This window comes from Rattus norvegicus, chromosome 1, assembly GCF_021556685.1.
Source record: "Rattus norvegicus strain SHRSP/BbbUtx chromosome 1, alternate assembly SHRSP_T2T, whole genome shotgun sequence".
Lineage (NCBI taxonomy): Eukaryota > Metazoa > Chordata > Mammalia > Rodentia > Muridae > Rattus > Rattus norvegicus.
Window position 1 is genome coordinate 33,845,779 of NC_141534.1, and position 13,027 is coordinate 33,858,805.

A 13,027-nucleotide genomic window follows, 5' to 3' on the forward strand; every position below is an offset into this window, starting at 1 on the left:
TTAGCACAAGAAGACCCCAGTTTTTTAAGAAGGATTTCATGAAAGCAACCATCCTGCAAAACCCCTTTAACACCTCATATTAGTAACTGTCTGCTTGCTGTGACCAAATACGTCACAGGAAGTACCTTCGAGGAGTTGATTTCCCCCTCCACCCTTGGCTTACAGTACCTGGGGATACAGTCCCGGAAGTAGGGGCTGGGTGGGGGAGGGAACAGGAGTGTAAGGTAGCTGATCACATTGTATCCATCATCAGAAATGGAGACAGGCAGGAAAGCCAACGCCAGGCTCTAAAGCCTCACAACCTACCCCTCATCACCCACCTTTTCTAGTAAAGCTGAGCCTCCTAAAGGTTCCATAAACTTCCAGAACACCATCAACAACTAGGGACCAAGAGGTCAGACAAAACAGTCTCTAGGTGAGGTTTCACATTCAAATGGTAACCAACCTGGAGAGGGCTTTTCTTTAGCAACAAGAAGATCACTTTCCTTTGTGCGACAGAGGTAGCTGGTAGGAGTCCAGTGCGCTCTCTCGTCAGAGTCTCAGGCTGACACGCAGTGTGCTTGTTTCTAGACACCTTCTGCAGAGACCTCTTCCACTGGTGCTACCTGGTGCCACAGCATGGCATGTGCAGCCACAGGTTCTACAGCAAGCAGTGCTGCAACACCTGTTCCAAGTCCAACCTGTGAGCCGAGACCAGTCCTGGTAACAAGATGTCCCCGTGGCAGAGAGAGGCTAGCTGAGAGAGCTGCACAGTGTGCACTGGGATGCATCCAAAAAACGACAGGAGCTGGAAGAAGGACTTGGTCTTTTGACCTAGAGTGAATCCATGTGTTTCTGAGCGCGGGAACACATAATTGCACCCACAAAGGCATGTTCCGTTGTCCTGGTTGGGTGGGGAAGTAGGATCCTGCGGGCTGGCCTCCTGCACGTAGATGGGAGAGTCGGTGCTATAGTGCGTAGGAAGCAGCCCCCCCCCCCTCCTTCCAACGCCATGTTTATGTCCAGCCAAATTAAATTCGAAAGACAGCCAGATCCAATCTGGCAAATGCTGGATGTGTTGCTTAGAAGAAAAAGACCAAGAAATCAGGAAAATGTTCGTATCTCTGTCATCCAGCACACCAGCCTCCCTCCGTCTTTGGAGAACCCATTTTCATCACGAAAAGTTTATGGACCTTGAGGAGCAGGTATAGGCTAGCTCCTTACTGCGCCCGTGGCTCCTGGAACATGTACCTGGGAGTGGGTGGGGGTGGGGAGCTCTGATATAGGGCTTTGCATACTTGGAAATGGATAAACAACACTCCTGCTAAGGTGCTTTCTCTACTTCCGGTCCCTGGGCTGGAGGAGCAACTTTGATACTTTGTCTCCGCCTCGGCTTTTTACAGGAAGTTCCTGTCTCAATTGTTTTCTCAATGCTGTTCTGTTTTAAATGAGGGATCGGAAAGGCACGTTACACTAAAATCTAGGTGTCCCTGGAAAGTGAGGGTCCCCGGGAATCGAATTCAATCAAGTGGCCAAAGCATTGATAGTGTTAAGCCCGAGGCTGTGGTTTGTGTGCTGAGTGGTTTTAAAATGCATCCCATGAGTTTGACTGGTTCTGAGCTGACAGCCAAGGCCAATGGCCTTCAAAGGAAAAGCCCAGGGCCACCTCCAACCTCTCTACCCCTCTCCCTCAGTATTGGTGCTTATTTCTGCTTTTCCCACCTAGGGCCTTCCCAGTAGGAACACAGATATTTATATTTGCCGAAATTTTATAATAAATTTTATATTGTATGGTGTGCTTTGGAACCGCTTCATGGTTTTTCTGGAGATCTACTGCTGAGGTGAAGGGATGGCAGGGGATGCCAAGACAGCAATCTCTAAGAGGGTTTTAGAACGTCATGGAAAAACTGTGATTGGCCTAAGAGAAAAATTCTCTACCTGTGCCATGGAGAACAGGACAGATCTGCAGGAGAGATGGGTAAGGGGTAGGTGATGCAGGGTTGGTGCTATGTGGGAATAAATGAGCAGTCCCTACTGGCCCTATTTGGGGCTCTCCTGAGAAGCAGAACCCATACAGGTATAAAGAGACAAGAAGTCATTCAAGGGACTGCTCAGTGATTATAGAGCTCACCTCGAGCTCTCTAGTGGAACCCTATAATCTGGAAACAAAATAGATGTCATCGCCATTCAGACTGTGAATCTGCTAAGAGAGCAGGCTGCAAACTGAGGTACAGTTTACATTCAGGCTAGCCTGCCATCCACTGTGTAGCTAAAAATGACCATGAACTTCTGATCCTCCTGCCTCTATTCCTCAAGTGCTGAGATTACCAGGGTGTGCCACCATACCTGGCTTGTAACGTTCTAGGAATGGAACAATAGCTTTGTCCCTGTAAGGCAAACCCTCTACCAACTGAGCTACATTTTCAGCGTTTCAGGGAGAACCTCTAATTTACTGTAGAGCCTTCGGCTCATCTGCTAAGGCCAACTCATAGGCCGGAGCATAATCTTCTTTTAAAGACTAGTAATTCAAATGTTAGTCACCTCTAGAAAGCACTTTTACAGAGCATAGTGTCTGGCATTGATTTGACCAGCACATCACACACTCTGGCTAAACTAACCAATCAGAATAACCAGCATAAGTGCTCCCCTTGGCTTAGAAGTATCCAGCCCTAGCTAGGGCCCATGGGAAGCCATTGATGATCCTGTGATTGAGGCAGGCCCCTTCCCATAAGGGATCATCAACTAATCCACTATGGGAATGCCAGCTCCCATGGCTGGCCCACTTACTCAGGCTGTCTGCTTCACTTGCAAAGGACCTTTGCTGCTGCAAGAGCACACCACAGCCTTGAGTACAGGCCATCTCATCTATCTACATGGTGAGACTCCACAACCCATTTTACACACAGATCAAGAAAGAAACTATATAGTGTTCCCTGAAGAGACAGACAAAAAAAAAATCTATAGGATACTGAGGAATTTAGAGTGACACATTCTGAAGTACTAGACTCACAACCTTATTGATTCACTGACTCTGTAAGTCATTTCTTCAAGACCCTGCCAACAGAGCAAACTTTTAGGAACCTGTTATTATCTCTATATATGATCAATATATGGTCCAGGTCCTACAAGAAGATACTATGCAGTCACAAATTGACATAAGCAAAATATGGCTTGGCTCCACATGGATAGGACCAGACAGGCAAGTGTTGGCTTCTCTACAAGGAACAACAGTGTTAAAAGAAGGACAGCCTTTCACCTGATGCCGAAGACAAGACAGAATGGTGAGCATGTAGGGGAGTGATTGGAGCAGCAACCGTCTGCCTGAGACTCTGCTCTAAAAGTCAGGATAGGCAGAACTAAGAAACTCAGCCCCTTCTCTGCCCCTACCCCAAGGCCATCACTACCCCCGGCCTTCAGAAGAGGACTAGAAGGATTTCATGCAGCCTTTGTCTGTTCTGTGCCATCAACATTGGAGCATGCGACCAATCAGTACCACAGTTCACTCAGGATATGTTCACTGTTTGCCTGGTGTGGAGGAGAGGGAAGATCATGTTAAACAGCTCTGGACCTACAGTTCTCGTTACCAGAGGACAGGCATTCTGGGAGGGAGCAGAAAGCACTGGATAGCCAGGTGCTACCCAGACCAGAAAGCAGGAGCTCAGGAGTGACCGCAGCCATGGCAGCCACAGCACGAGCCTCTGTCACCACAATGCTCTGGCTTCTTTGTCTCTGGGCCAGGCATTCTCCATCAGTAATTCCCAATAAGGCTCCAATCACCTGAGTATCTGCAGATAGAAGCCCTGACAACTCTAAAGAAGGACCTACTGTTACACACACACACACACACACACACACACACACACACACACACAAGGTAAACAGGGATCTCCTTAAAAAGCCAGTGCTGTACCTACCCACTGCACCTGAACCTCACCATATTCAGACTCCAGTGTCCAGAAATTTCTGGTCATCCCGACTGGAGGACTCTTAATCTTTCTCAACTTGTGTCTTCTGATATTGTCTCTGTGGGCCAGAAAATAGTTCTAAGTACAAGGCCTAGATGTGCACAGGGACAAACCCAGTTCCAAGTGGATGGCAGGGTCCTGCTCTTCAGACCTCTTATGCACCACACCCCTATGAAATGTCAAAAGCTGGGAACCAGTGGACCCATGGGGATGCTCAGCATGCCCCTCCTTTCTCGGGACCTGTCACTCACCTATGGCTGCTCACATTGCCCTGGAATCATTGTATGGTTCTGAGCCCGAGGAGCTGTGGTCACGTGATCATGGTGGATCCTGACATGTTGTGTATCCCCCTGTTCTTAGTGACCAACGGGCCAGCCAGAGAACTGGAGAACTGAGCAACATCTTGACAGCCCCAGCACGCTTGGTGATTGATGAGTTTAGGGTGAGTCTGACTCTGGCTACCTCATATCCTCCTGGGGGCTTAGGCAGGGATTATCTCTGCTCCTTTATCAATTGTCTTCAGAAGCTAGGGCAGAGCCAGAGGCAGCCATCGTCCCTTCCCACTGGCCTTTTGGGAATCGTGCCAGATGCTACTTTTGGGAACCCAGTGAGGCGAACCGTGAATGTCCCAGCACCAGGAACCACAAGCATCTGGACTACATGCAGACCCCAGGAATTCCAGGCTGTGAAGGAGTCAGACAAAACAAAGCTGTGGTGAGACAGAACGAGGAGCCAGCCTCAACCAGACAGAACAGAGCAGGCTGCGCTCTCCCCCGTCTGCCTGTCTGTCCTCTAGATCCAGCCAAAGCTCCTGTTGCAAACAATTCCTCCCAGCCTAGCCCAGAGACTCCAGTGCCCAGCATCTGTAGGAGACTTCAAGATAAAGAAAATCTCCTATACCCCCCAAATTCCTGTGTAAAAACTCACCCTTCCCTAACCCCATATCCAGTATTGTTGCTTATCTTTGTAATTCTGAGCCTGTCTGGGAAGCCAAGGCAGCCAGGTCTCCACTCCATTGGTTATTCATGCCTCTGTATCTCAGAGGACACAGCAAGCCCCCTTGGGTCTATTTCCAGCAAGCCCACTCCTGCCTTGGCTGGAGCAGGATAGGAAGCAAGCTTCATATCTCTTCTTTTTTTTTTTTAAAGATTTTGTTTATTGTATATGAGTACACTGTAGCTGCCTTCAGACACACCAGAAGAGGGCATCAGATCCCATTACAGATGGTTGTGAGCCACCATGTGGTTGCTGGGATTTGAACTCAGGACCTCAGGAAGAGCAGTCGGTGCTCTTAACCACTGAGCCATCTCTCCAGCCCTTCATATCTCTTCTTGGCTCTGTTCTTTGTACCCCAACTCTGACTATGTTGCCCTTCTCCTAAGCTTCTTGTTATCTTCCTTTGCTGTAAGCATGCTGTGCCTCTAGACTTCAGGAAGCTGAGGCTAGTGAGCCTTACAAATAGTACTCCCCAATGGGAACCAAGACCCATAACCTCTCACCTATGTCCCACAATAGAACCTAAACAAGGGCAGGACACAAAGTCTGCTGATGTGGTGATCCTGACCCCACCAGGGTCTACTCCAGAGATGTGTTCAGTTCGGTACGACCAGGTGTGCTTCACTGTCTTGCATGTGATAAGGTCAGGCACGTCAGTGCAGCATACCTGAGGCTAGCCCCACTCTTTTTCCTTCTACTTCTACAATTATTTTTGTCTGTACTTAGTGGTATCCTCAAGTGGAATCCCTAGCTGCAAAGCACTCACTGAGTGCTGCTGCACTCCACCCCACCCCCAATCCCCTGTCCAAGCATGCCTTTATCCCTTTCTCTGTCTTGGTTTGTGACAAAGATCACTTGTCTCCAAAGATCACTTTTTTTCTCCCACCCTCCTCCCAGCTGATGCCAGCAAGAACCTGTCACATGGTTCATAGTCGTAGGGTGGGTCCACACTGCCATTCATATCTAGCCTCCAGTGTCCTCCCCTCTGTCACCTACTTAGCAGAAATCTCACCTCATCCCCCTGCCTAAAGATATCCTTTATTTTCTAACACAAAAAGGAAACCCAAGTCATCCCTTTGTCACTATGATAAAATACCATGACTAAAGCACCTTACAGGACGAAGAAGAGTTTATTTGGATTTCAGGAGGCTGGATCCACCATGTCAGGAAAGCCTGGCAGCAGGCAGCTGGAGTGGTAAACTGGAAGATCTCATTTCTACTGCCATGTGAGAAGCAAAGAGTGAGCTAGACAGTGTATGAGGCCATAAGTTCTCAAAGCACTCCTCCAGTGATGTGCCCCAACAAGGGTCTATTCTCTTAAAATCACCCTAATGAGCACCAAGGCCTGGGCATCAAGTGTTCAAATACCTGAACCCATGGGCACATTCCTCATTTAAGACACCACATTCCACTTTCTGTCCCTCATAAGCCAAAGAAATGGACAGAGGCAAGCAAGTTTAAAAGTAAGAGGCAAAAGAGAACAAAGACACCCTATGCAGAGTGACATGCAGAGCAGACACCTTGAGCTGCATGGCTGGGTGCTTTTCACCAATTGCATGGTGTAAATGCATGCATGGATTCTATGTTGTGGATCTTGAAGCCCAAGAATGATAGCACCATGAGGGAGACTTTGCAACTCCATGAAAACACTCTCTCCTCTTTCCACGCAGATATAGAGAACTCTGGAGTTCAGGAAAAGCAGCCATTCTTTGAGGAAGAAAAGAAGGCATGCCTTCTTGGGCAACGTTTTGCAAATCCTTTTACAAGCAAATATTATATTAAGATGAGATTAAAAGTTAAGTACGAACGAGCCTTTGCTGCAATTGTCCATTCAAATTCCATCATGGTGGCCAAATGGAAATTAGCCTCTTCCAGTGTGACTGAGGTAGTGTGCCACACAGCGAAGGCTGTCATGCTTTTTATGTTGCAGCGGACTTTATTTCCTCTGCCAGGAATCCATCACTGATGTCAGCAAGGATCTACTGAAAACTACAGTCTGATTTCCATGGGGAATTCTAGTCCCAAGAACTCCATGGGCATTCAAATGATTCTTATCACCTCTGTCAGATTTTAGAATTGTCAATTCTTCCCCAGCCCAGAGCCACAAAGTGCACCCCCATTTCTTCCACTGTAGAAGATTCTTCTTTCAGAGGATCATCGTCATTTACACATGATGAGTCTGAAGCACAGTGAAGCCTGGCTTACCAACAGCAGATCCTCACCTGTTCTATGAACTCACATATGTGGTAGCTTTGGTCAGTAGTGGGATCGTGGAGCAGCAGTGCTGGGAGGCAGGCAGGTCACGTGGGCAGCCTCAGAGAGATTGTCACCAGTGGGTCATCAAAGGCCAGCATCCAAAAGGAACTCTATTGTTTCTCTTTGATATTTCTAAGTTTTGGTATCAGCTTGACTGAACGAAGGGATGCCCAGGTTGGTGATACAGCAGTATTTCTAGATGCTATGATGCCGTCTATGGAAAGATTGGCTTTGGGATTTGTAAACTTAGTAAACACCACCCTCAGTAGTGTGGGCAGCACCATCCAATACTTTGAAGGTCCATAACCCTCCCAGTCCCCCCAAAAGCAGATGGAATCCAAACTGCTTCTCTTACTTCAGCCAGGACACTCATTTTCTCTGATCTGTGTTCTTAAGTGGTCAGATGCTAAGACCAAACCAGTAGCTCTAAGCCCATGGAGCACACACTGTGAATTAAAGAATGTAGCAAGCTGCTCCGATCCTTCTGGTTTTGGACTATGGGGCTGTGAGCCTCCAAAACCTTTCCATCCAGTCCTTTTAATAAGTTCTCTTCTGTTTATCTATCAATCATCTGACAGCCTCTTTGTCTAGATTGTATTTGTCATTGATCCATCTAACTAGCTAGATATCATCTATTTATTTATCTATCATCTATTCATCTTTTATCTATCATCTATATCTACACATCAATATCTATCTCTTATCTATCTCTATCCTGTTTATATCTATCATCTATTTTTCATCTATCTATCTATTGATCTATCTATCTATTGATCTATCTATTGATCTATCTCTGCCTGTGCATTTCTAACATTCTGCCTATGTATCTATATCTGCATCTCTCCATATGCCTATATCTGCATATGTATCTTTCCATGTATTCATCCTACCACCCAATCCCACTGGTTCAGTTTCTCTGGACAGCACTGCCATCTTGAATTATTGGTTTGCTTTCATGGATTCCATACATACACAAGTCATGACTCCTTCCTTAAAGGAACCTGTAGACTGTTAGGGAGAAAGACAGCATTGTCCTTCCAAGTAGAAATATCACTCAGGTAAGCTGAACCAGAGGACCAACAACAAATTGCAGAGCAAACATTTCTACATATATGTTCAACTATACAAAACTGATAATTAAGTGATAGGGGTATATTTGAAGTCAATTCTTCTCTTATCAACTGATTTTAGTTATCTTCGACTCAAGGTCTTCTTAACTCTTTGGTTAGTCCTTCTTGCTAGCATCCAGATTGGATAGTTTTGCATGTGTGTCTGGGTTAACCCTTGGATGAACACATATTTCACATTACCAAATGGAATCCCCTCGAGATTATGAGAAGACACATTGCATGCACATGTCTGGGTGGGGGCAGCACAGGGCTTACCTACACAATATCTGTCTGCCTAGCATGGCTCCCTGTCTTCTGTAGTTAAGACCATGGCTTATCTTGTCCTTATCACATACTGGTTGTCTTCACCTGGCCAGAAGTGACCATGGGAACTCATCCCTTCTGTGCATCACCAAAGATGAAGAGTTCATCTGCATGGCTGCTCAAGACATGCACACCAAGAAGCTGCAACAGGCTAGTGCTACACACATCTCAAGTGTGTTCAAAAGGATCAAGTCATCTCAGATCCTCACCCGTGCCCGTATGCAACCAGCGTTGCTGTGTTTATCCAACCACCGAGTTCTAAAGTAGTTGCCGAAGTGTGAACGAACACCGCCATATGTAGAAGGCACCCCAGCCACATGGAGTGTGTCCCTTAATAAGTATCCTGTTGAGCCGCCATACCATTGCTGCACCCCTGCCCTTTCATTACCACAGTGATGACAACCTTTACATTGGCCATTTCAGATGTGGACTGCACAGGCCTTATGGGCTGTTTTGTACAGCTTCCAACAAGGACATATTGCTCCATCAGCCCAAGAGACAGAGGAAGAGGCTACTGGGCATGCTAGCTTCCTCTGTTCTTCTGCCCTGAATGGGCACATTGCAACTTGAGTACATGGCCCACTGGCTAAAGCAATGCATGATGTCTATGAGGCAGGGAAGGAGTGCAGCAGTATGTCCTCTGACATCATTGGTAGTGCAGGCTGCCTAATGCTCTGACCCTGAGAGGGAGTGATAAAGTAGTATAAGGCCCTGAGCACACTTCCTCTGTACAAGGTCCCCTACTATGTCAGCCAGAGCCCTGCCCTAGGATCTGTGCTGCAGCAGGGGTGGTACATTAGCTCAACTCTCTACCTGTTTTATTGTCTATAAAACAAATGAATTCAACCCCCGTGGCTTCTCAAACATTCTAAGATGCTAGCCTTTCTGTTTTACTGACTACATTGAGTCAATTTTTTAAAGTTATTTTACAGTATTTTGCTAGCATTTATGTCTATGCACCATGTGTGTTCAATGCTTGCGTAGACTGGAGAAAGGTGCAGAACTCCTAAAACAAGAGTTACAGACAGTTATGAACAGCCATCTGGGTGTTGAGAATCAAACTTGGGTCCTCTAGAAGAGTGTCAAGTGCTTTTTACCTCTGAGCAACTCTTAATGACATAAAGCAGTCTTGAAATCAGAACTTCGCTCACTAGGTAGGTGGTAGAAAAGCGTTGCTTTAAATTAGAAACAAAATATGAAAATATTCAGGGGGGTTTTCAGGCATCATTTTGTTTATGACTGCTGAAATCCTTATGCCCAAGCTCAGACTCTAGGTCACAGGCAGAGCAGAAAGATGTCAGGTACATAGAGTCCAGCGGTACCTGGCTACTTGGGGTAGGGATGCATATGTAGACTTGAGATACTTCTGACAGTGTCCCCCACAAGCAGCCTTGCCCATGTTCATTTGTCTCTTGACTGGATGTGAAAGCAGTCAGTCTTCCCAAGGGTCTGTGTGCATGAGTGAAGCACCCGCCAGGTGATAGCATTGAGCTAGACTCACAGTGATGGAGATCTCTTCCTCTGCTGCTGTGCTTTTGACAGCAGGCCCAAGCTGACTCCTCTGGTCTGGGGACTAAGACCCACAAAGAATCAACTGTGGATATACAAATGACGAATGCTAATCTTAGTGAATCATCATGCTTGCCCTGTGGCTAAGAGGGTAAAGAGAGCTGGACCCTTCTGTGCTCCCTAGGCAGGCAGCCTAGCCTGGTGTCCAGAAGATCCACTAATTCTGACTGCTGCGCTTTTACCTCTGGTCCCCACCACCCTTTTTTCAGGGCCATGAAAAGCATGCCATGTATGTCTCTATGAAACCCAGAAGGATTACTTCCTCTGGCTTATTTCTCCATGTAACTCTGTACCAAGAGGTACCAGTAGCTGGCAATTCTCACTGATGCTGAATTGCAAGTCTTCTTTAGAGGCTCTGGCTATCACAAAGCTGTCCTCCCTGGAGGAAGCTTCTACCAATACAAATGAGGTCACACCATTCTAGTTTCTTCAGTAGCTGGGGCACATCCAAACCTCCCTCATTATCCTGATAACATGTCACTAAGAGGAAATGGATGGAGTACTTGTTCAATTTCACTGTCCTCCCTCACTTTGAAGTGACTGTGATTGTTCTTGAATGTGTTGTGTCTTTCAGTGTCCTTGACACTCTTGCTTCCATGACCCTAGGAAGCCTAAGATCTCATCTCCCCATATGTGCTCTGCATGGAATCATGTGTGTGCCCCAAGTTCACCCTAAGCTCCAGTGTGGCTGCTTTTGAACACAGGGTTTAAAATGACTTCAGTGAAGTCCAGTGAGGTCATGAGGGTGGGAGCCTAAGGAAACAGGACCACTGTTCTCATAGTGAACAGTCAGCCCCTCTTCTGCAAGCAGAGGAAAGATCATGTGAGAACACAAACAGAGGTTGCATCTGCAAGTCAGGAATAGAGCACTTGCCTGGAGATAGCCCTGAAGACACCTGAACCTTAAGCCTTTGTGTCAACAGAAACGTCCGTTCTTCTGTCAGAGCCACCTACGGCTTGGTGTATCTCCTTTTCTCTCTGACCCACTTGAAGAATTATTTTGTTATTTCTTTCATTTTCCCCTGAAATGAGTATTGTGTATTCAGTACCCCAATCATCTCTGGGTGAGCTTAAGTGAAGAGAAGAGGACATAGCATATAAAGTTTACAATGTTGCAGGAGATTTGTATCCATATAGAGGTTAAGATCCTTAGAATTGCCATTCATTTCTGGAAGTCTCATCGGGGCCAGCCTGGTCTATATAGTGCCATCCAGGACAACCAAGGCTACACAGAGACATGCTGTTCCAAAAACTATAAAACAGAACAAAACAGTGTGAACGGGCTGAAAGCAAGTGCTCAGAGCTCAGTACACTTTCAATGTCACTGTCACTGTTGAGGGGATGTCATATGAAGACATCCCTGTACATCTCATCATACCACGGTCCCTGGCCAGAGGCAGGGACTCCTAATACTGACATCATTCATCTGTGTGCTTTTGACACATCCCTCTGCTACACAGTTAAGAGGCCATTTTCTCAGAAGTCACCAACTCAGACATCTCTTTTGAATCAGTGTTTCTACACACCCAACAGTCTCAGTGAAGTTCCCCCCTTGCAGCTGTGGAAAGTCAGGACCTAGGCCTGACGATGTAGCTCAATCAGGGAAGTACGTGCCAGGGAAACAGAAGGCCCTAAGCTCGATAACCAGAGCCCTGCGGAATGGAAGCTGAATGTGGTGCATATGCTTTTAATCCCAGCACTGGAAAGATAGAGACAGCCAGGTCCCTGGGCTCACTGGACAGCCAGATTCAGACCCTGTCTCCAAAATGAATAGAGAAATAAGGCAAAGGATACCTGAAAAAATGGCGCCTGTGGTTGTTCTCTGGTCCACAGAGGCTCATTTGCTGAGCACATGCCAGTATTGGGACCTGGATCTAGAAAACCGGAAGACTTGTCCTGACCCTGTATGGCTTCTCTAAGGCTCTCTCATTTGCTCTGTTGCATGTCCTTCTCAGCTCAGCTTTCCTGAACCTTCTCAGCTGCTTCCACAAGCCATTTGCTCCCCTCTGGGTCTCCAGCCTTAGGAATTCTCACCCCATCCCCTCCTTGTAATTCTTCCTGAGATGTGCAGAGCCCTGACTCAGCCCAGAGACAAGTCTGAGTATATCTAGTCCCGTGTCCCTCCCAGTCAAATCCCAGCTGTCTGATCCATACCTGACACCACCTTCCCTCTTCCCTCCACCCTGAATCCCATACGTTCTTTCCACTTATACCTGGTTCGAATCTCCAGTCTGGTGTCCGTACTGCTGACTGAACTCATTGTTAGGACATCAGAACTGTACTTGCCTTAAATGAGGACACAGCGCCTCTCTCCTTAGCATACAGTCTCAAGAGGTTTGGCCCTTGGAAATACATGACAGCTGTGCTGTGTAAACACCTGTGTCTTTCAGAGTGTGGGCAAAATGTGAGCAACTTTTGTTTAGGTCTCATTTAAGCCACACTGCTTGGAATGCAGTAACTGCTTCTGCAATAACTGAAAGGAAATAGAAAATGCTAGAAGGTCCAGTCCCAAAGACCAAGGCCAGAAATAGCAGGGACTCAAGAAGGAGTCACTGGAGCTAATGGGGAATTCAGATGGAGCATTACTTTGGAGTGCTCCAATGGAGCCCTGGGCTGCAGTGTTCAGATAGAGCACTGGGCTGCAGTGTTCAGATAGAGCACTGGGCTGCAGTATTCAGATAGAGCCCTGGGCTGCAGTGTTCAGATAGAGCCCTGGGCTGCAGTGTTCAGATAGAGCCCTGGGCTGCAGTGTTCAGATAGAGCCCTGGGCTGCAGTGTTCAGATAGAGCACTGGGCTGCAGTGTTCAGATAGTGCCCTGGGCTGCAGTG

The 13,027-nt window shown here is 47.0% G+C and overlaps 1 protein-coding gene across 2 annotated transcripts in view; it reads left to right on the top strand.

The window, feature by feature from the left end:
* The window catches only part of Adamts16 (ADAM metallopeptidase with thrombospondin type 1 motif, 16), a 129,947-nt gene extending 128,172 nt beyond the window's left edge, over positions 1–1,775 (top strand). For both annotated transcript variants that reach the window (XR_015621649.1, NM_001372015.3), the window contains 1 exon segment: positions 571–1,775. Coding sequence is in view for 1 of the 2 variants with exons in the window: in NM_001372015.3 (NP_001358944.1) it covers positions 571–686 (116 nt within the window). In the remaining variant the exon portion in view is untranslated.
* Positions 1,776–13,027: the final 11,252 nt, after the last annotated feature.